General features: G+C 47.3%; 3 protein-coding genes across 3 annotated transcripts; all 3 read right to left on the reverse strand.

Annotated features, from left to right (window-relative positions):
• Positions 1-556: 556 nt before the first annotated feature.
• CSUI_006352 (50s ribosomal protein l13) lies at positions 557-6000 on the reverse strand. The gene is made up of 6 exons (XM_068066515.1): positions 5133-6000; positions 4516-4654; positions 3727-3895; positions 2844-2908; positions 2308-2366; positions 557-1353 (listed from the first exon to the last, which is right to left on the reverse strand). The coding sequence occupies exons 1-6, from the start codon at positions 5219-5221 to the stop codon at positions 1173-1175; spliced, it is 702 nt and encodes a 233-aa protein (XP_067921504.1). The 5' UTR covers positions 5222-6000; the 3' UTR covers positions 557-1172.
• A 775-nt stretch (positions 6001-6775) lies between these two features.
• On the reverse strand, positions 6776-8115 carry CSUI_006353 (lsu ribosomal protein l14p). Its single transcript, XM_068066516.1, has one exon. It carries the CDS (start codon positions 7613-7615, stop codon positions 7247-7249), a length of 369 nt encoding a protein of 122 aa, XP_067921505.1. The 5' UTR covers positions 7616-8115; the 3' UTR covers positions 6776-7246.
• A 1131-nt stretch (positions 8116-9246) lies between these two features.
• CSUI_006354 (dna-directed rna polymerase ii largest) lies at positions 9247-24151 on the reverse strand. The gene is made up of 12 exons (XM_068066517.1): positions 22255-24151; positions 21447-21540; positions 20501-20672; positions 19719-20058; positions 17996-18727; positions 16877-17142; positions 15230-15875; positions 14256-14531; positions 12734-13267; positions 10594-12025; positions 9997-10152; positions 9247-9403 (listed from the first exon to the last, which is right to left on the reverse strand). The coding sequence occupies exons 1-12, from the start codon at positions 23263-23265 to the stop codon at positions 9279-9281; spliced, it is 5784 nt and encodes a 1927-aa protein (XP_067921506.1). The 5' UTR covers positions 23266-24151; the 3' UTR covers positions 9247-9278.
• Positions 24152-24183: the final 32 nt, after the last annotated feature.

Below are 24183 nucleotides of genomic sequence, written 5' to 3' on the forward strand. Positions count from 1 at the left end.
GTCTTTCAGCCCAGGTGTCAGAGTGGCCAGACGGGACGTCGGAAAAGTGGCAGAAGAATAACAGAGGTAAGGGCAGCGGCACTGTTGCGGGAATTCATGCCAAGAATTGTCGCAGCAGTTCGCACAACCCCTGGTGAAACCACCGAGCACCTGTCAACGCAACGGAAGAACCTATTTCACAAGCCAAATAGTGCTTGCTAAGCAAACTGTTTGGCATTGAATACACATATATATATATACATACTCAATGCATACTGCTCTTCGCTCTCCGTTCCACTAACAGGTGTCATCTCACATGTAGAGACGTTGCCAGCTCTAGGCCAGTACGCATGTGAAAGCTGGTCATTAAGCGGCAGACGTAGAGCACAGAAGTTTTTGATCTGCATGCACCGTATCGAGGTCACTTGGGCAAACGTCCCAGTGGCCTGAGAAGGATGTTCTGCTGTATGAAAAGCATTGACTTCCATCGCTCCGGCTAAAACTCCACGCACAGAAATAGACCGGATAACTCCGAGGTAAAATCAGGGAATACCTGTATCCCCCTGGAGAGCTGCAGGCCCAGGCACATCCGTGTTATCAGCCACAAGCAGAAGAGAACTACTCCCCGCTAAGAGGGCCTTTTCAGCGCTCACCTATCCGCCACCATGAAAAAGCACCCTTAGTACAGCTTGTTACCACTCACGGGGGGAGAGGAAGGGCGAACCGTGAGCAAGCGTTTACACACACTCAGGCCACGCTCAATTCTATCATCTCCTTTCCACTCTTATCAGACAAAACACCTACATGAGGGACCTTGAACTGCATGGACGCTGGGAACCATTCATAAGGAAGACTCGTAATCAGCCATGGCATCAAGCAAGACTTCCCGTTAGACGCGGGACTGCACGGTGTTTCAATCCTTTTCTTTTGTCTCTCTCGTGTGCTGCTGGGGAACCTCGCTTATTTGAACCCGACAGGGCCGCAAGGAAGCAAGGGAACGCCCTCGCGAGGATGTAACCGTTTCCACCTGAAAATGTGTCTACTCCTTCAGACACGGAGAAACGTTCGTGCCTTAATCCGAAAACGTCTACGCTGATCCGAACCGAGACTTAACCGTCTCCCCTTTTTGAGATGGGCAAAAAGCCGGCTTTTGTCGGACATCCATCTGAAGCCGTGCAAAGAAGTGTTTTGTTTCAAACACGGTTTTCTTTCGATGCTGCCTCAAGAGCTGAGATTCGAGCAATAGCTGCAGCAGGATCGGCAGAATCAATGGAAAAAGGAGAGAACGGCACTTCCGCCGGTGGAGTCGAACGGACGATGACTTGAGGAATCTGCCAGTGAGGGTGCAACGCTCCGGCGTATACAAAAAGCTTCCTGCAAGGACAACAAGAACCACAGTCGCTCATTCTCTGTCACACCGGGGAGAGACTAGGGGACAAGAGCGGCGGCTTGGACAGGAGAATAGAAGTCAGCTCACTAAGGCTGAAGGAGAGTCAGCCCCGAATAATATCGATAGACGAAAAGACTGAGTGACAGGAAACATCTTCTCTTAGGCTTGCCTTGAACAGGCGCCGTGTGCCCGCGACGAATTCTCTTTCACAAGGAAGAATAGATCTGTGAACCCCGGGGTTTACAACACGCTTGAGAAGATTGAGGAAGAAAACCGGTTTGACAACTCGAACATGGCCGAGCCGAGCGTTACAGATGTCTGCCACCGGAATCTTCAAGTGTCCGCTCAGGGGTGCGAAGCGGGGGTGATCGAATGCCAATGAGAAAGGCCACGGAAACCAAATGAACAATACGAGTACTTGCCGTTGCGTTTACGGGGCGTGATTAGTCCCTTCTTCCTCATCAAAAAATTGTCTAGGCGAGAGAAACGGGTACCCGCAAGCGGTGTACGTAAATGAGCAAAACCCTAACAGCGTGTGCTTCCCAGGCAATGCTTGGACACAGATCGAACGACGACATAGGCAGCGAAGATAGACAGCAGGAAGCAGCTATAACAGCGACAGAGCAAGTACGCGAAGCTACTTTCGTAGACTGTTACTAGGGCTTTCGAAGGTACAGCTAGAAGCCCCGATTACAATCAAACCCAAAGAGCTACGCTCTTAGTTGTATTACCTCGCTGTCGAACTAGATAGCAGCAGCTGAATGTCTGTGACCCTCTCACGCAATTAATGTATGTACAAGCCATGCAAGCATAGGGAGACGTAAAAGAAGGCGCACGCAGCGTGGCGCTCTGCGATCAACGGAGAGCTTCATCATTATCCACCCCGTCATGGAGGGGGACAAATCACGAGTGGACCTCGATGCTTTTCGTCCTCTCACCTGTACATGACTTGACGAAGGCGGTTTGGCGGCAACATCCTCTTGACAGCTAAGTTGAGCTGCCACAGAAGCAAAGCATCATAGCCACACAGCAGCTATGTTCTTACCCGAGTAGCATCGGTCTGCTCAGCACTCCCTCCCCCTAGGAACTCTCAGGGGTAGTGTTCCCTCGAACTAACGCAGTATCTTACCTCGTAGCACCTTCAGGTTCTATATTTGTTATTCAGAGTAAGATCTCCGAGTTCGGAAGTGGTTGGGGATGGACAACGATAGTCAGTACAGAATAAAAGACTTATTCGTATCTTTGAGCACCGTCACTTTGACATCTCAGATCGCTTCCCCTCGGCACCAGCCAACACCATACTCAACCGTAACGAGTCGGGGTCACCAGACGCACGATTTGCAGGCGAACAAACTCTGCCTCTCTACTCATATATCGCGAGGGACCTCGGCTCCATGGGGCATTACTACTAGAATCTGTCTATCTTTCAAGGACCCTGGGTGTTTTTGTGGCGCTATAGAGGAAAAAGACGTACAATCATTGCAGGATTCCGAGCCATTATGGTCTTGGCAGTGATGATCTTAGGACCTGCGGGATGGGCTGGTGAACCGAAAAAAAGAACCACACAAGCACAGCATGACCATGCGTGTACGGCGAGGACGACTTCGTACACGTAGTCAGCGGCGGGTCAGCCACGAGCCCCGTTAACTCGTGAATCCTCAACTAACATACATTTTGGGAGACTAATGAAATCACGAGCAAGTCGGGTCATCACGCGAAGTGCGTAGCAGCACTTGGACATGAGATGCGTGACTAGCCTGCTTCTCACGCGTGATTTGCCTTTCTTCTATCAGTCATCTCGTTCTTCATTCAAGTGATTTACCTTACTAACAAAAAGAAAGACCTGTGTGCACCTCGGAGATTCAAGATCACAATACCCTGTTTGTACTCTCTCTGATCCGTTACCGCATTACGACGTCTTCTCCACACAAATCCATCGTCGCGAGCTTACATAAGGTAATGATGTGTTCGCTATCAAGAGAGAAAGCTACTACGCTTGTACTCACTCGTTGACACCTAGATACTCAACCAAGTTAGGATGGATCCACACCCTCGTACTTGATTCCATACGTCAGCACGGAGAGACTCCCCTTCATCTGAACCATCTATCCGCCCCGGGTATAAGCTCAGATGATACGAGGAATCTACCCAGCGGGTACGCAGTGCGGAGAGCACACCGCTGGTCAAGTGCTGAGAATGTCTATTACTCTAAGAGAAGAGAGCGCAACTATCTTGTGTGCTCCACGGGAAAAAAGTCGAACTGAAAGTAGAACCTTCGCTGCACGTTGCATTCAAAGGAAGATACATACAAGGAACCTCGCACGTCAAGAGACACCGCATTGCACTTCCTAACTCACTCTTTCTATCAAACTTGTACACTTTTGTATCCCACGAATGCCCTGCCATCTTCACGTGAATCGCGTTCACGATAATAACGCTGTCTCCGGCTGCTGTTCGGGGTGTGAAGTCCACACGATGCTTTCCTTGCAGTAGCCGAACGATCTGAGCCGCAAGACCTCCTACGCTCTGCATGATGAACGGCCAAATCGAAACACATCTATACATATGTATAAATATATATATATATATATGCACAAAGCACGGCACAGGTGTATGTATGCATGTACACCCAATCCAGCTTCTACAGGTCTGCTACAAAAACGTGGCAGAGGCGACGGATGCTTTCAAACGGAGATCTGACACATCGTCACCTTTACGAGGCTCTGCACAAGGCATGCGTATATCTTATACGTGCCGGATAGCCTTTTCGACCGGACTACTCGCAGGAAGGCGACGTCCGTTTAGGTATTTATCCTAACATGCGTCAAGATAGAGAGAGATCAAATGTTTTTAGGAGGCACACGTATCATGAATATGCACACGGAAGCACACTTTCTCTTTTCACATATCTCACAAGCGTGCCCCCATGGAACACATCTGAGCACACACTCGCCCATGAACGCCAGTTTAAACTTACAGCAACCCCGCCATGAGATGAAGACAAGGAGACGCGATGTCTAGTCATCGTTGTACACTGCCAGACGGGCGTCTTATGTGACCTGAACTTCGTGGGATTGTGATAAGGGAGATCGAGTAGAGTTCGGAAAGGAACTTGTCTCCCTTTCGCCCTCTTTCTCTTAGCTTACTCTTCCCTTGGCATCTAAGACATGCCAGTGATTGCCACTTTCTTCATCAAGCATCGTTAACGCCTTTAGACTTGTGTAGTCCTTCGCTAGAGGGTGGTGGTCACGAGGCATGTTACGCTTCATGAAGGGTCTACTAATCCTGGAGGACAGATAACAGGTAAACGTGAAAACAAGAAGAGAGAGGAAGTGACGGGTGTGAGGAGGCGAATGAAAAGGATACACTCTTACACGCAACAACACGAGTGATGCGGACGGTCACCCCCCCCAAGAGGACTTTCAGAACGTGTCCGTGTAAACAGCTATAGACGGCGAGACAAAGGTGAAAAGCACGAACGGAGCTGTCCTGTCTATCGAAAATCGGACAACGTCCGAGAGGAAACGTCCTTTTATTACGGGAGGGCTCTTCACACGAGGAGAATACGGTAGCCCCCAGTCAGTTTCCCCGGCGCATGACAGCGTCTCCTGGCTGAGAAGCCTGAGCGATCGTGGAAAAGAGACTCGGGATCGATCGACGCTAGGCAAGAGAAAACCGACAACCACTTTTCCCTTGCTGCAGGACATGCAACACGTCGGAGGAAGTACGGAGACTCTCGCCGCAGACTGCGACCATATCTCACCATTGTACGTCTGCAAATGGATTTATATTTCCTTCATGAAAAGACCCTTTCGGGTAAGAGAGAGAAAGACGTGGAAAGGAGCGCCACATCTTGAAGAAATACTACGTTCTCCGGGGGACTTGTCACCACGGAAAAAAGAAAGAACCATTATCTCCAACCCCATCTGCAGGGGCAAGAAACGGTCACTTTCACGATGGCCAAGCACCGCAACGAAGCCGCCAGAAGAAAGGAAATCGCTTGGGAGCGGGAGAACCTATTCGGCAGCGCCTCGTAGAGCGGGTAGAAATAGGTATTCAGGGAGATGAACCAATGATATGGATCGCTACCTGGTGTCACCGGTGTGTACCGGCGTTGAATTTACTCACGGCGGACGGCCTAACCCGGCGGGTTGTAGCAAATACAGACAGCAGAAGAAAAACCAGGCTCGTACACAGGGAGTCTCAGAATCCTCGGCACAAGCGCAAGACCCTTTCCGTCTTTCGAGAAATAGTATAGAGCTATGGCATGCACGTGAAAACTCGACTTCTTGACGCATGCGACGCAGTCCGAAGCTATGCAGGGGTCCACCGGGTTTCCATTCTGGAAAACGTTAGCAGCCTCTGGAGATGAAGAAAATTGAGCGGAGTCTCTCTGAAGAGCTGCTCAAAGTTAAGCGAGTTTTGCAGGGACAATCGACAGAAAGGACGACATGCACCGGAAACAACGGCGAACTGCATGTGCGCCCCGAGCTCGCGATGTTCCGTTGTCCGTCTTCTGCACGCGCTATCCACTGCGAGCGTAAGGGCCCGAGCATCCAAGCTGGCTGAAACCTTGCGAGGCGCTGACGCCGGCACTTATCTTTGGAGGCGTTAGCTGCGGTTCTTTGCGCACACTGAGAGTACCCTAAGCGGTGAGGGGCTAACATTACCCGGGCACTTCTACGCCAAAAAGAACGGCATTGTGATGCACTGCGTAGACACGCCTTTCTCGGGCGACACGTGTCCTGTGCCGCTCTAGCGGAGTCGCAGGTAGCTCCATACTGACGCGACGAAGCGTGGCCACGCTGCCGTACCATACAGGCCCAGGTTTTTACTCGTATCGCGTCGATACTTGCGCAGGGCCCGCGAGTGAAGACTGCTATATCCTTGCTTCGTCCCTTTTCTCCGCTGTCCTAAAACAACAACTCGACCTGGTCACAAGTACGCTCACCTTGTAAGATGTGGGCCTTGCGCCGCGGCTACTGTGTCCCTGCGGCCCGTAGAGTAACAAGCCGTTCGGGCATCAACTGAGCTTCTTCCCTTAGACCTAAGCAGGCAGACCGGTGCGCAGGCCAAGTGTAGACCTGTCCACTTTTCGAAGCGACCCTCACGAAAACACTGGCATTGCCAGCGATTTTGCCCTACATCCGACAAGAGCAAGTCTATTCATCGGAAGAGCGCCACGCACACTGACATGTTTTATGACTTCGACTCAACGAGTTGCGATAGGTATGCATCCTGTCTTGGTCAGGCAAACACACGGGGGATGCCACACAGAGCACTGCGCCCGTCTGAGGTCCGCCTTCGAGCAAGACTTTCGTTTAGCTTGAGGGGTGAGTCTTATGATAGCGACTTCCTATTCTAAACTGCAAGCAGACACTCAGTCTGGGAAACTTGGGAAAGCCAATCTCGCATTCAACTCCAGACGTAACCGCAGAGCTCGGGATCATTCGGCCGCCAGTTTCGCGGTGCGCAAGCGGCCCCCAACCAACCAGAATGCGGCGGTTCGATTCTTGAGTACTCAGAGGCACGAGAAAGTAGGCTGGTCAAGAAAAAATATTAGACGGAGGTAACGACATCGGTCTGTACCGCACCTACGGCCACGAGATCACGGCACGCAGTCACGGGTGGGAACCCCTGCTACCTGGCCGACCCCGTGTTCATCGCCAGGTCACTGATATACACTTGCGGTACAGACCAAGAAAGCAGAAGGAAAACAACCACTCAGTTGGCTCCCCCGTGTGAAGCAGATCGGAAAAGGGAGCCTGCGTCAAAGGCGCGGGCCAACAGAGGCAACCGAGCAATCGCCTTTTAGAGGAGCTGCCCAGGGACTGTAGTAGTCCGTCCGGTAACCCAGAGTCTCTTCGGAAAGCGCTCTCAGAAGATCCACCTTGCAAGACTCTTACAGTTGTGTCGAATCTCCATAGGAACTGGTCCTTTCAATTTTGTGCCACGTGCTTTGTTTTTTTGGATGATAACGAAGGCATTTTCATCAAACTTGATATAACTACCGTCTTTCCGCGCCGACTCTTTCTTCCGCCGGACAATTATGCCTTTTGGCATCTTCGGCACGGTGCACTCCGGAGTTTTGTCGCGTACTGATACACGGATTCGAGTTCCAATCTTTCCCGTCCCGTACTTGTTACGAATGCCAATGATGCATGCCTTGATAACTCCTGTGTTGTCCGCGCAACGGACCATGGACTGCCGCCACAATCCCAGCAAGAACGGCGACGCAAAAAGCATCTTGCTGGCTCAGCTACCGCCTACATCCGAAGACCCGCGCGGAAGCGAAAAACTGGCCCGATGACCAAGAAGATGGAAGAGGTCCTGAAAGGCCGTCGAAAGCTCACCAACACATCAACAACCTCCGCCGCTGGCTTGGCAAAAAGCCGAGTACACAGGAGAAACGGACTGGGGACGGGAAAATCCACACAGCAGATTTTACGCAATTTCACTAGCGGCAGTCCGAAGAAGACACCTTTGCTAGCCCCAGCAGTACGGGCCAAGTGGGACGTGCTACCACGCGAAGCGCATATGGTGTACAACAAAGCACAACTCGCCCTAGCATCAAAATTCACGCTTTGCCGCCAGGGAGCGGCGCTCAGACGTGGCCTCTAGCAGTAAAGTGGAACTGCGGCGCTCAAAAGCCACGTTTGCCGACCCAAACGCGTATGCATGCTTCTGTGTCCGCATGTGGTGACGGGCCCTGGCTCGCCGTTCCCGGCGAGCTGCGTACGACACTCTGCAGGGGCTACATCTTTTCTGAGGGCCGCGGCACCGCGCACGTGTGGTAGAAGAACCTGATGGTCGGTAGCGGCCAAACCGTCAGCCGCAGGCTTGTTTATTGAGGTGCACGACTCTTCCGCCGCAACAAGGCCTCGGGCTTCACGGTTCACGCTATGCACTACAGCGTGCAACTGAGCACTGACCACGACACTGATGGGGGAAAGGGGGACAATAAGCTGGATAATGCTCTTCTGCGGTAAACCTCACCAAGGTGACGGCTTCTCTACACACATGTTCTGGTAGAGCCAGGTGCGAAGGGCGAGAAACAGCTGTAGCAAAAGACTGCTCCGACCAAACTCGACAGCCGAGTAGCGGCGCCAGAGAGACTTTCAGCTGGCAATTCCACGGCCAAGACAACGACACCGACGAGACCAGCGGCAGCACTTCCTCATCAGAGTTACGAACAATCGCCGCGAGACTGTTCTGCCGTTGTTCAAACTGCCAGGCTCGGGAGAGTCTACTGTGTGGTCACCCAATGCGCGCTAACTTTGAGGAGTTCAGCTGCTTTGTATTGCACCTGACAGGCGAAGCACAGTCCCTCACAACCTGGTCAATACTGCCTCGAACCCAGAATGAACTACTAACACATTAGAGCCTCTTCGTATCAGCACTTCTCTGTAATGAACACAGAGAGCTAATGTGGGGCTGTCGTTGCGCTGCGACAAGATGTCAGATTTCCCGTTTCCTGGTCAACGGCAAGAGTATCAAAAAAAAACCTTCACCGATGGAGGGCGTCGGGCAAGTTAGCCTCACTCTGTGTGTAGTCCTCCTATTGCGCCACCTCTGTACGTAAATGAATGCCTAGCTGAGGTACCGTCCTCCGTAGACAGACGCCCGTTGCAAAGACGGCCCAAAAGGCAAGAGCCAGAACTGCACCTGTTTTTAAGCACGAAGCTCCGATTGACTGTTTCACGAAATTCAGGTCATAACCAAGCGTCACCTGCCTCATAAAAAGTGGTGCACGTCTCAGCTGTGCGGTTGTGCACATAAAAGGAACTGAAGCCTTCTTGTCCACACCACAAGTTCTTTCCAACGGTTAGACAACAAAGACCGGGGGGCGGGGGGGGGCTTTCATGCCCCCCGTAAGGCGTTTGATTCATCAGTTTTGGGGACGGAGAAGTCAGGCTTCTGTATCGCCCTGCTGCTGCATGTCCCCTTCACCATCGGCGGTGGGACTATCTAAGATTTGTTCCTCGTCTTCCTCGTCTACCACCTCGGCCGCAAACGGATCCGGGGAGAAGGGATCTGAAGTAAAAACAAACACACAAAGTGGGACAGATGTTGAGACTGGGTGACTGACCTGACTGTCTTCATGGAAGAACCGCTTGCTTGACAGCACGCCCGTGTGAATGACAGAACGGCACATGCAGCCGAGCTAGCCATTACCCATTTGGTGTTCCGCTGCGTTTCTTTGTAAGAGTCTCCAGCTATTGCACGGCACCTTCACTATCTCTCTCCCGGGAAACAGGCCAAGCCAGGCGCCACTCCCCGCGCCTACAGCAAGTATGCGTGAGAGCGACTTCTTCTCCTTGGCCGGTGGTGTTCTCGGCGTTCCCGGCTGTCTCCGGTGTTTCCTTCTCGATCTTTGAGCGCCGGGGAGACTACAAGCCGTGATACACTCCAACCCTTCCGTCAGAGTACCACCACTGGTGCCCCTGTTCTCCTTCTTTTGTGTACTAAGAAAGTGACAGACGTTACTCGTTGCATCCGCCGCCCTTGAGAATGCTTGCACATACTCCCTGGTACATGACCTCCAGCACAAAGATAAGAATTCGGGTTACAATCTGTTGTCAGACAACCTCGAGAAGTAGCTTCGGTGCTCCCAAGCAATCACTCACCGTTTGCTTCGTACATCGGAGAGGTAGGGGAGTAATTGCCAGCTCCACCTCGCGGTTCGTCATACGTTGGTGACATTACCCCTCCATGTGGGACTGGTGATGTCGGAGAATAGGCTGCTGGCGAAGGAGAGTATCTTGGAGACTGGACGTTGAAACCTAAGCATGGTGAAACACATGAGCAACTCGCAGAACGAAGACTCTGACAAGAAAAAAACGAGAAACCGTCACATGTTGCAGAGAAGCCCTTAGCACGAGGGCAATACCTACATGACCTTTACTCCACCACAAGTGTTCGCACATCAAGTATACCCCCAACACGAACACAGAACTGTAGAGAACGAGAAGCCTCTCTATACGGTGTGACAAGACCCCATAGGATATATGCACAGATGTGTATACATGCTTAATATCCTGTCCGTTCACGTTGTCCGTACACCGCTCAAAATGACCATCTTTTCCTTCACTGTATATAGATCAAGATGAATGTGACTTACACCTCACACCTCCTCCCTTCCACACATTTACTACGAGTTAGAGCCATGCATATTCCATGAAGTCTCCCGCGTTTTCTGTTTCAATAGCGCATGCTTCACTTACTTGGTGATAGAGGTCCCTGGCCTGGGCCTCCACCATAGCTGGGACTTTGAGCATAAGGAGCAAAGGTTGGAGAGTACATGGGAGATGTTGGAGAGTAACGAGGAGAGGTTGGAGAATATGCAGGAGAATACGGAGACGTAGGCGATGTTGGATTTTGTTGAACAGGAGACGTAGGAGAATACGATGGAGAAGAAGCCGAGAAATGAGGAGACATGGGATTATTATTAGGAGAGAATGGACTCATAGGCGTCTTTCCATCCGGTGCAGGGGATGCAACACTCATGACAATTGAGGTTGGAGAATATGCAGGGGATGTAGGAGAATAACTTGGAGGTGATGAAGGGGAATATGACGGCGATAATGTTGGGGATGTTGGTGAATATGAACTTCCTTGTCGACCACCTCCTCCTGCTCCACCCGGAGACATGACCATATCAACTGCAGATGAGTTTCCATCTCCACTACCAAAGTAAGCTGACTGAGGAGATGAAGGGGAATAAGAAGGTGAAGACGTTTCTAATGCGCTTCCCAGGATAGGAGATGTTGGTGAGAAAACATCTCCTGCATGTCCAGATGGTGACAGTGGACTATGAGGATCTCGAGGTGAGAAACATGTAAGAGGTGACATAGGTGAAGTTGGTGATCTTGGAGTTTGTTGGGTAGGAGAGAATTTCCCACCTAATTGTTGTGTATCTACACCTGCAGCATTTGATCCGCCTACCCCCCCTGTTGTCGGTGAGAGAGGATTCGCTGGACTTGTTGCAAAAGATGTGTAGACAGTTGAAAAGGGCATAGGAGAAAAGACGGAAGTGAGTTGATGTGGTGTGAAAGAACCGTCTGGTGTTATCATATAAGGATCACTTGTTGACGAAGGTGATCCATATAATCCACCTCCTGATCCATCTAAAAGATCTCCAGGACCTAACCCTCCAGGACCTAAGATATCTAGACTATGTGACGCGTCCTTCAGTTTCTCTTCATCAATCATGACATCAAAATACCCTGTTCCTAATGGACATAGCTGTCCTACCATAATATTCTCTGTGACTCCACGTAAATGATCGACTTCAGCAAAGACAGCTGCTTCCATCAAGATTTCAACGGTCTCCTCAAAGCTACACTTCATCAGTGGGCCTTTATCTATACGATTGATACCATGCCTTGTTATACTCATAAGATATCCCTTCTGTGTCATAGTATCACACAGAATAGCTAGATGGCGATAGTTCACATAACTTCCATCAAAGGAGATAACTGCTCTTAACTCTCTCAGTAAAGCACGACGTACAGCCTCGATACCCAAGACATGAAAGATCTCTGTCATGTCATTAGACGTCGTCCGAGTCTCATCCACCATCGGGATAGGAAGAACATCCTCCAAATTGCAACCATCTGTATCTAGAACCCAGTTGTTCGTTCTCTCAAACTTGCCCTGAGAAACAGACAAAGAAAGAAAGAACAACAGCATTCACACATCACACACACACATTACGACATAGACAAAAACTTGTACCTCACACCCACAACGACAACAACAGGTAGTAACAGCAGAATCAACCGGCGAGAATCTCCACCGGATCTCCTTTGAAAAGAAGAAAAAACCAACCTCATACCAAACACATACACATGTGTAGGGCAACTACCCGAAGGCAGACTTTCTGCAGTCCTAAGAAGGGACTACAATAATATCAAGCGATACAGATTATACAACCTCCCATATATACCACCTCGGAAAAATGCACCTCCATTTCTCATCGATCTGTCTATCTATCTCCCTCTAAAGCTTGCGGGTAGACCAGAGAAATTTCCTTGTTCTGGAAGAATCCTCGTTCATCATACCTTCCCTCGCCAACAAGTTCATATGAAAGAGAGGAAGACAGCGGGTGCTAGCCGGTATTGCCATGTCCATACAGAGAAGACTACTCGGACACACACGTTGTTCATGTCTACCACGACTCCGTGCATCATCCCTTATCAACACTTCAACGGGCTTCCTGTAAATTTCCTTTCATCCATCTACCCATCTGTCTTGACCTAAAATGACATCTATCCGTGCTGATCATTCCTTCGAGAAACCCACAAGAAAAGAAGATGAAAATAGGGAGTCTTAATTCTTCTCCATCCCCGTATAACAACGTACCAACTGTGGATTGTAGATCGTTCTTGCTTCTTCTCTCATATAGACCTTGGAGATATTTGTGATGCCTCGAAGCGTGATGCCAGCTAAACACTGTACCATTAATTTCTGTAAGAATCGATCTTCAGCTTCATTGATATCGTCATCTTCTTTCTCTTCACCGACGCCTCCACCCCCTCCACCTACACCATCCGTCCCTGCTGCACCAGGCTGTTGTTTGATCCGAATCCTCAAGACAAGATCATCACTATTATCATCTGTCCATATACAGTCAAGCTCTTCATTCGGGAACTCCATAAAAATCTTCTCACCAATTTCTTTCATCGTCAGCTTCTTATCGATCATGACTTTACTTGCCATCTGTATACGTAAAAGCCATCGACCGAGGTTATTAGGAAGCTCGTCATCATCTGGAAACTCATAGTAGTCTCGGACCCATTCCTTATCTTGAGGAACGATGGTATCTGTTGGATCAGGATCGTAGATCACTTGAGACATGACGGTGACTCGATCAAGGGTTGTATGTTCTAAGTGGGTCTGAAGGGGGAAAGAAAGAAGAAAACAACAGTAGGGACAAATAGAAGGAAGTAGAAAGACGAGACAACACGGACTGAGAGGCAGAGGGGGAGAAAAAGATACATCAAAGCAAGCAAGAAAGATTCAAGAAAGATAGATAGATCGATATCTTTCTTCTCGTGATAAAAGAAAAGAGAGAGGAGGAAAGAGAAAGGAAAGACGGAAAAGCATGCAGGAAGAGAAGTATTTGTCCCATCTCTTCTTCTTCCTATCTATTTATCTACATGCGCTCTACCCAGAGTCTCTCGAACTTCACATGCATGCACGCATGCATATATGTATGAGTCGAGCTTGGCTGCTTCTCTTTTTCCCTCTATTCATCCGTACACGAAAGCTGAAAAACGGCTTGTTGTGCAAGAATGGGAGTACGACTGGAGGTCAATAGCTAGTTAACGTGAGGAAAAGACCGACGAATTATAATGACTGGAATAACAAGAAGGCTACTAAAAGTGAAGGAATACGGACCAAGATACGTGTAGACTCACGCTTGTTATCCCTACATCCTTACTAGAAGCACCATCACATGAGATAATTCCTGTTCACCAAGCTACAGTTCAAGAAGAGCGAAGACATGACGCCTATACGAGAATGTCTGATACTATCTTCTTGCGTATGCTGTTCACCAAGGTCAACGGATCCTCCTTTTCATGCATGTTACCTCTCTTTGATCTGTCTCTTCACAGAAGCACTAAGGACTCCCATCATCTTCATCTATCCAACTGATACCCTCTCTCTCGCTCTCTATCTATCTTCCTTCCCCTACATACACGAAGACCGAGAGAGGTCGACGAACAAAGAGATGAAAGGAAAGTGGGAGACAAGAAGAAGAAAAGCAGAAGAACCGAAGACAAAGCGAGAACGAAAGAGAGAGGAAAAGAAGGAAGATGTCGTCTTCTGACTCTCATCCAGCCTCTCCCCCTCCTCTTCCTCTGGCCGGGTCTTGCCTTACCTGGACATCTTTAGCTCTTTCTTGATCTACAGCGATATCATCCTGTAGATACACGGTAAGGGAAGGTGTCTTGACTTGCTTTGCTACATTAATCAATTCCTTTAAACGAGGGACTCCAAGCGTAACGTTTTTACTTCCGACACCAGCAAAGTGAAACGTATTTAGAGTCATCTGAGTCGCCGGTTCTCCGATAGACTGAGCTGCGATCGCTCCGACGCATTCACCTGCATGAGCTAATGCTCTATGAAACTGTCTCTCCACTTCACCGAGCAACCACTGACAAACAAACAGAAGAAAAGAAAGAAAGGAAAAACAAAAGGTGAGAAAAGGAAACAGATGAGAATGAAAGAACTCATCACCTGTACTCTGATAGAAGGATTCGAAGAAGAGAAAAGGAAAAAAAACGTAAGCAGACCAGTACGGGGGAGACTCATGCAAACAGAGTGTGTCTCCTGTGATACGTTCTGAAGAAGAAAGGAGAAAGTCGAAACCTCATGTTATGAAGGGATAGTAAGACACTGTCCTTCAAGCGGCGTAACTCTCAGATGATCATTCAGATATGTAGACGACGGAGAAGCGGATGAGACAGTCACCCTACCTCTATACGATACAACAGTGAGCTTTAGATGGTGTGTAATACAATCCATCTTCAGCATAAGTAAGATAGAAGGAGAGTTCCAACTCTTCTCCTTCTTCTCTCTTTAGAGATATGAAACGTCAGTTGTCTGATCTATTTTATATGAAGGAATAGCATTCTTCTTTTATTCTTCATTCTCTAGTGTGTAAATCTTTTCTTCCGAGCTTTTTTTTCTTTCTTTCGTCTCTCTCCTTCCTTTCTACCTCTATGGATAAGAGAATCCCAAGATACAATAAAAAGATTAGATAAAGATAAGACAAGGAGACACAATGATAACAGACAAGAGAATGGTTGTTTGTCTGTTTGTTTGAAAGAAGCGGATTGTATGTTGACTGACCTGAAAGGCTTTTGGTCCTAGTCGTTCTCTTTCAAGAAGACGCCTTGAGTTGAGGACCGTTCTAAGATGTGCTTTCATGAAGATGGTCGCATTATCTTGAACTTCCACAGAGATGGTATCCGTTTTATTGGTTTGTTTGACAACAACAAGTTTCTCTTGCAGAAGTTCATTCACCTTCTTGGCAATCTCCAGTGGATTTTGCTTTCTTAGTTGTTCTGGAGTCGCTGGAAACTGAGCTTTCGCAAATTCAAGTAAGCGTAAAACATTGATAGGAATATGTTGTTTCGTCTCTCCATCTTTGAAGATATGTCGACATAGCCGATTCTTATCTTCTTTAATGGCTTCATATTCTTCTTCAAGAACTTGTTGAAGTTCGAAATCCGTCAAGATTTCTGTCCGAACTTCCTCGTCGAGAATCCATCCTTTCCCATAACTTTCTTGTTGTTCTACATCGTGCCGGTAAAGTCTTCTGAGTTTATCGTTATCTAAAAGCATCAGTTCAACAGTCTGATCTTCCACGTATTCTCCATTCATGCCATCTTCTCCATAGAGAAACTGAAGAACTTCGCAGATCGAATTACGCACAGTACGATCATAGTGCACCATCACATCTTCCATAGCCTTCATTAGACGTCTTTGAATGTATCTGAAAGAGAGAGAAGAGGAAAACAAGAAACGGCAGAAACAAGAGAGAAACATATATAGGTACATAGAGAAAGAAAGACAGATACAGAAATACATAGAGAGATATTGAGGAAAAAAAAAGAATGAGTTTCAACTGCCGTGAGGGTTATGAGGACGACGTACAGGGATTCAGCTGTACGTACACCCAACCATACAATTTTGGAGTATGAGAACGAGATAATCAGTAATGCCATTGTGAATCACAACTCACCAGTCGTCCCCACCGCATGGATCGTAAAGCAAGTGGATTTTTCTCTCCTATTTCTCGCTTTTCTAAGATAACTCGATCACATCTTCTTTCTTTTTCTTCGTGAGTGTGATGGAAGCGCGACTGGCAAACAGAAAACACAGAGAGAACGTGCATTCTGCGAGATCTGCTGGGACTCACTTCATCATCTAGCTGCAGTCTTACAAGATCAACACGACTCAACACTCACGATTCGTATCCACGTTGATCTAGAGTCCTAGATCGAGACCTAGAGAAATCACTACTACGGCTTTGATAACAAGAAAGAGAGTTTCTCAGTGCACACCGCCGCTCATGTAGACAGGAGAACGAAGACTAACCCCTCAGCTCTAACTACTGAATCTCTCTCTCCCTCAGGTCTCTTCGATACGAACACCATCAGAATGTGTGATAGAAATAGAACCTCATGATAACAACCACAAGTGTGGTTCCAGCGTTATGTCTGTGCAGGCGTAGCTACTTCTAGATAGACTGCCACAGAAAGGCAAAAAGCACAAGGTCACCACAAACCAGAGACATCCTACGAGATGCAGACTGTACCGAGTGTCTCTGCCTATAGTGCATGATCCGTAGATGTATGTTTTCTATTACCGATAATGCAATGGGGTCATGAACGGAGAGATAGACAGACTTAGACCCTATCCTTCTTTCTTGAAGAGACGAAGAAAAAGAAGAAAGATGATGGAAGAGGATTGAACTGCGGCGGGTGAGCTTACCCTGTCTCAGATGTTTTACAGGCTGTATCAATGATACCTTCTCGACCACCCATAGCGTGAAAGAAGAGCTCATGAGGTTCTAATCCGGAGAGATAGCTATTCGCAACAAAACCACGACTCTCAGGAGAATAGTCGAACTTATAGAAATGAGGTAAAGATCTTTCATTGAATCCAAAAGGAATACGCTTTCCCTCAACGTTCTGCTGTCCTACACATGCCATAATCTGAGAGATGTTAATCGTGCTTCCTTTAGACCCTGCTAACACCTGAGCAAAACGAAGAAGACGGACAAGAGAAGGAAAAAGAAAAATACTCACATCACGGTGAGTGATAAGATGGAGATGCACGGCATACGTACTGAGCGTCTGTGTGGACAGTACATGATCCGTAGAGCTAGGTTTTCTGTAACCGATAACAACACATGCAATGGAGTCACAAATGGATCGACAGACAGGATTAAACCCTCTCCTTCTTTCGTGAAGACAGGAAGAAAAAAGACGAAGAAGAAGATGATGAATGAGGATGAAAAAAGGTCGGATCTTCCATTGCTTCGAAGTGTACATGGAGAAGACTAGTACTGAGGAGTGACGGCTCGAACGTGGTGTACGTGTATGCACTTCTGGCTAGTGTACAAATGATATGTCGACGCATGCACAGATCTATCTGCTACAATTTAAGAGTGCATGTTGCATCCATAGAGCGCTACGTACCAAAAACTAGCTAGAACTGGAATACAAAGAAACAAGAAAAAAACAGATAACCTTCCCTCCTTGTCACTCCCGACATCCAGTGCGACGTACAGCACCACTGTCATCGTCATAAACCGAGTCATATCCATATATATGTATATACACATGTATACACATGAGTTAGATATATACATACAAATAGATAGATATATACGTACGTATACAGACCAGAAGGTACCATACGGCCCTACTGATGTGAAGTACTTCTCCGTGTGAAAACAGCCACAGATACACACATACATGCGCCCTATATACATGGGTGAGATATGTTTTTCTTGCCGATTGAAACTTGTTCCCTTCTTTTCCTTCCCCCGTTGCCTTTCTTTCCTTCCTCTTCTTCTTCCTCCTCCCTCGGCACTCTGATGCTTACCATAGCCATGATGTTATTACTTTCATCAAGACTTTCAGCAGCGACTTTCCCCGAGCGTTCACGGGCACTGTTGAGCTCCTTATTCACTCTTGCTTCAAAACTTTCTCGTAAACTTTTACCAGGTTGCGATTCAAGACGTCCACTATGGGCAAGTCTGGTGAGTTTTAACACCTCTTTCTTGGCTTGATCAAGAATATCCTTGACTTTCTCGTTGGTTTCTTCATTGGCAATGATATCTTTACATCCTACCGTGAATCCTTCATGTAATAACCAGTAGTTCGTGAGCTTTTGAAGAGTTGAGAGAAAGTCTTTGGTTCTCTCAGGTCCTGCTTCAAGCCATAGAAGATGGATGAGAGACCCACTAGCTGAACCGACAACTTTCTTACAAATCTTTCCAGCTAGCAGTTCACCTTGACGTATAATAACTCGTTCGTCTCTTTCACTGACAAAGAGATTCTCTTTCTTACGATCAACAACTAAACCTGTCCCTACATCTTTCTGCATGTTGATGCGTGACTTGGCACTACCACCTGCTGAGCCTCCTGACGAAGCGTCAAAGAAGAGTAAAAGAGAGAATAACTGTTTTCCGGTCCAAAGAGGTACAGGACGAAAGATCGCTGGGGGAGGAACAACGCCATTCCAGTACGGGATCTGGAGAAGAAGATTATACACCATCGGCTTAGTCAAAAATGTATCACGACGTGTGAATTTACTCGTCGCTAACAAAGAGTCCTGAGAAAAAAGAGAAAAAGAACAGGAGGAAAAAACAAAAACATAAACAGAGAACCTCGTTGTCGATGAGAATCACATCTCAGACGGGTATCAAAGAGAAAGGAAGAAAATAGAGAACACAAGAACATAGTTCGTTGCCTTCTCTTTCTTCTCTCTAAGTTTCTTCTTCTCGTTACGCCTTTCTCACTCACGCTCTGTCTATACCCAGTGATAAAGTAGAAAGACATACTACGGTAAGAAAGACAAGAGAAAAATCTCTGAGAACTACGAGACACGAGGAAGGCGCGCCTCCAGAGGATTCGTCTTACACAGTGTACGTACACATCCTATAGCACGTGTGAGAGAACTGCTCGGCATTTTTCAAAGGAAAAATCACGCCGTTCTTGTTGAGACAAGTAGGTTTTTAAGACAGCCACCGGAAGAGAAAGAGATACACATACAGCAAAGGTCACAACAGACCGGGAGAGAGATGACTAAACACGTCGTGCCGACTTGAAAGCAAAGACGGGGTGCAATCAAGCAACCTTTTCTTCTCTCTCTCCCTGCTAGTCGTTCTAATTCTCACACGAGGGACGAGGACTGACGAAAGCTCTACGTGAATGGATGGACTGAGAGTGAGACGAGAGTTTATCTAACTTTAGATACCGCCTGACGATACCTTACACCTCCATATCCATACATACGAATAGGTATACCTATATATACATACATAAACCTATACATTTATATATGTACAAATATGTATATATATATATATTAAAGTAGGTGAGATTTGGCTTTCGCGTTTAGTGGCGATGGAGAGTGAAGAAAAACCAGGGTCCTTTCTCAGACAAACAGTTCGTGAAGCATCGAAGCGGAGAACAGAAGAATGACTGACAAAGACATGACAGTTGTACTGTAGATAATGAGGTGAATATCCAGTCTCTACTTAACCTCGGTTCTTCTCCCCCCTTCTCCGTCCAGAGTCACAACCTTGCTTCAAGATCCATACCTGCACTATACCCATGACCGGTTTGTTTCCTTGAGGAGAGACAATCTGTTTCGGAACTTTCATGAGATGCTTGATTTCTGCTCTTGTCTCTTCACTTTGAGCGAGATGTAAGTTCATTTCATCCCCATCAAAATCAGCATTGTATGGTGATGTGACGGAGAGATTAAGGCGGAAAGTAGAATAAGGAAGAATCTTAACTTGATGACCCATGATCGACATTTTATGGAGAGACGGCTGTCGATTGAAGAGAACGAAGTCACCATCTCTCATGTGTCTCTCGACACGATAGCCTACTTCCAAAACAACTTCACCTCCTTTCTTTGCATGCCGAAGATCAAACCTGATCAGTGAAAGAACAAAGAAGAGACATGTAAAAGAAGGACTCTCATCTAAAGAAAGAGACGGGTTGAGAAAAGAGAGACATTGAGAGGTACAGATGTATATAGAGGGAGAAATCTACAGGTGAGGACAGCATATGAGAAAACCACATGTACAGAGAGAGGCTGGAGATGTCAGGATGACCATCCCCAAACACACATACATATAGGCGTCTTAGTCCTGTGAACCAGCTGGGGAGTGGACATGAGAGATAGGAAGCTATGCAGACAGAGGCCACATCCTCAAGTGCATATAGAAAAAGAGAGTAAGGAGTATATGGATACATACATACTCGTCACCGTATGATCGGAAAGCAAAACTCACATCAAGGCGATACGAAGCACATCGTCAGAAAGAAAAAGAAAGGGGGAAGAGAAAAGAAAGGTATGTGAGTTTGAGCTTACCTACTCCCGTCGTCACGAATTACATACTTGGCACCAGGCCAGTCAAAAGGCCCAGTCTTAACAAGCTGTTTAAGCTGCTGGATGTTGAGAGGTGTAACAAACTCAGGATACGTTAACGTCATAGCAATACTCTTAGGTACTCCAACAGTGTCAATAGGCAGCATGGGGTCACCTGAAGGAAAAGAAGACCACGGAGTGCACCAGGTGCAAAAATGAACTATATTAGATATCTTTTCTTCGCTTGCCTTGAATAAAGATAGATGAAGCAGAAGCACAGGAACTTCAGAGAAAACCATAAAGAGAGTCAAGGAATGTCCGGGACGAGGAAAGGGAGAAGATCGCAAACATGACGACAACAACAGGGAGGCTCAACACCATAACAGGTGCATAGACTCGAACCGGTGAAGTGTATGTGCACGCGGGCTACCACATATAGAGGGGGGAGTCAGTCTACGTGTAAATGTTTTACACCTTACTGAAGCGCTCCTAGCGACTTCAAGCTCCCGGAGAAAACGATCTTGGCAATCCTCTCGAATAAAAAAGCATTACCAAGCAGAAGCCAGCGATGTAAGATTGCTCCCCCAGGTACATACACAATATACCTGTACTAATATATAGAGAACACGTAGAGTCTCTCGAAAACGAGAGACGACCACGCGACAAGAGCTGCTCCCTACGGTGACAAAAATGAGAGGAAAAGGGAGAGGAGAGTTTTCCCCCCGTTGGACGCGACGCTTGTGCAGGAAAGAGAATGTGAAGGTAGCTGTTCTCGAGTGGACACACCACCTAGTCTTTCTTTTTGCTTTCGAAGTGTAAAGATCTCCCGATAGGCACACACCAAGAAATCCTCGACCTTCTACTCTACACGCTTACAAGCAGGACACGACAGATAAAACAACTCCTTTCTCTCTTCTTAGAGAAGGAATGCCTGCAAACCGCTGCTTACCCGTGATGACAGTACGAGCTGAAAAATCCACACGCTTCCCCATAAGGTTCCCACGTAAGCGACCTTCCTTTCCTTTAAGGCGTGATCGGATAGACTGAACATATACCCGACAAAAATAAAGAGATCCACGCCATCTCCTTACCCCCAAATACAAAGCAACGACTCGTCTTCACAGCAGCAGATCTCCGAACTAACTGACAGACTAGAAATGTAGAGAGCACAAAATACCGATATACATAGACAGATGCATATACATAGACAGATATATACATATATATATACGTGCATGCATGCACCAGCCACACACGGAAAGGATGGGAATTGTCAAGGTTAAGAGGCCAGGCCTCTGAATCTCCACGGAAGCTGTCCTCGAGAGAACCAGACATGTTTTACTTGACTGCCACTACTGTTGAAAACTCAGTACAACCAAGACGTGGAAGAGCGAGGATTAAAGTCGAGGTGGTAGAAGGGGAAGAAAACTAGCGTAGTGAGCGACACGCTGAAGCGAGTGACGGAAGGTGTCCTCAAAGAAATGAACACGGAAAGGAGTCAGGTACCAGACTTGTACGTAGCTGCCGACTCTTATGAGAGAAAGAAAGGAAATGCGTGAGGTACAGGCTTCTGCACTCTCCTCTAACCCCCCATGCTAGTGATAATGCGAAAACAGCGAAGAAGAGATCCCCAAAACACCTTCCTTTCTCTGTAGAGAAATGTTCGACACATACTTCACCCTCAGAAGCGACGAGGCTGTAAACTGAAGCAGACGAAGTGATTCATAGGTTTGAAACATGGTCCTCACGCTTGTTACCTTGATAGGTTTTTTGCCTCGAGTTGTTGCGACGGGCATTCCAGGGACGTCATTATCAAAGAGCGTGGTAACATGATATTGAAGAAGCATAACCATTTCCTGTAGAACAGCGCTAGGGACGCTATCGCCTTGTCGCTTAAGCGACATATTTGTTTTAACAATATCGACAAGTTTGAGAGTTAGATCATCTTCACTCCTTGCACTACCGTACTGTACAGAGGGTCGTACAGCCAGTGGTGGAATAGGGAGAGTCGAGAGTATAAAAGAGGCCGGATGTGCTTTTGTTGGATCAAATCCCATGATTTTGAGATCTTCTTCAGAGATACGTCGTAATACAGCATAAGCTTCTTCTGCTGAAAAGACACGACGTACATCTTCATTACTTTCCTCATCTCCCTCTTCACGATTATCTGGAAAAAGAACCATGATGTTTGGACCTTCTTTGAAGTATCTTGGCTGTACACATCCACAGCCTCCTTCTCCACCTTCCCCTCCTCCGCTATTCTCCCCCAACCCTCCTGAGGGATTGTCACTACCTAATAAAGGAAGATAGCCTTCACATCGTCGACGTCCTGAACACGCGTCAAGGACATGTCGTAGACGTCGAGAAGGAACACGAATCTTTAAGATATGATGTAACTTGGGATCACGACGATCTACTAAAAGCTTTCCACATGCATAACATACACATCGTAAAACACGAAGGACAGCCCCAAGGAACCCATAGTGATACACAGGTTTGGCAAGATTCAAGTGTCCGAAATGACCGGGACAGTTCTTCACATCCATATTACATGTACGACATTGTTGTCGATAATCGAGAGTCCCTAGACGTAAATCATTTAGACCATTTGCTTTAGGCATTCCATGCTCGTAGAGTTCTGCAGTTGTCACCTCACATACAGACATCTTTCTAAGCTGCTCTGAAGAAAACACTCCAAACTGTAAGGAGTTGACTTTCTTCAGAGGAGCTGAAGAATACAGCGATGCTGATGAAGAGAGAGACGACATCTTGGTGGAGGGAAACAACAAAGATATACAGAGGAAGAAGAAAGAGAAAAAGTTGGAGAGAAGAACCTCTCAAAATGTGCCCAACAGACCAAAGGCACAATCACGATGCACGGAGGTGAGAGGAACGAAGGGGTGACTCGCAGGCAGATGCGACGGACAGGATAGAAGAAGGAAAGAAAGACGGAGAGGGAGAAAGATACAGGAAAGAATAGAAGCCTAAAGAGAGCCCAAAAAAGGACACGGGAAAGAAGTGAGGAAGAGGCAGGCGGGAGCGGGAAGGAAGACGAAAGAAGGAGCAGGACTGCTGGGAGAAACGGTGAGATTATACGAAGTAAGAATGAAGAGACGTAGGGAGAGGTAAGGAGATGCGATCATAGAAAGCGTTATCCTTGAACCTCTCCCCCCAGCGGAAAGAAATCGAAGAGAGCTGCGCATACGATAGTGACCCAGGCGGGTGTATGAGGAGCGCTAACGTCCGCGTATGATGAAAGAGCAAGCACAAGAATTAAGAACAAAGGAAAGATGGCGTCAGTCACCGAGCAAGTAAGAAAGAAACTGCATACCAAAGAAATGAAAAGAAAGGACTTCGAACCATGATGGCGAGCAACGGGAACTGAGGAAAAAGACCGCCTGTTGCGAACGGCAAAAACAAAACTGATTCGAAAGCGTGAAACCTGGAATAGAACAAAGACTCCAAGGAAAAACGAGTTGTTCGCCTGTAGCGAAATCCACAGTCTAGAAAGAACAAGAAACCTTGTGTTCAACTCTCGCCCGCCGGAGACAGCAACACGGGGAAAGGGCACGACATCGACAAGAAAGACGAAAAACGGAAGTCTACAGCTATGTTTCCCAACACAACAAAAACCATCCGGCAGTAAGTAAGTTCACATAAGGTGAAAGCTTCTCCGGAATGGCCCC

Source organism: Cystoisospora suis, assembly GCF_002600585.1.
Source record: "Cystoisospora suis strain Wien I chromosome Unknown contig_3203, whole genome shotgun sequence".
NCBI lineage: Eukaryota > Apicomplexa > Conoidasida > Eucoccidiorida > Sarcocystidae > Cystoisospora > Cystoisospora suis.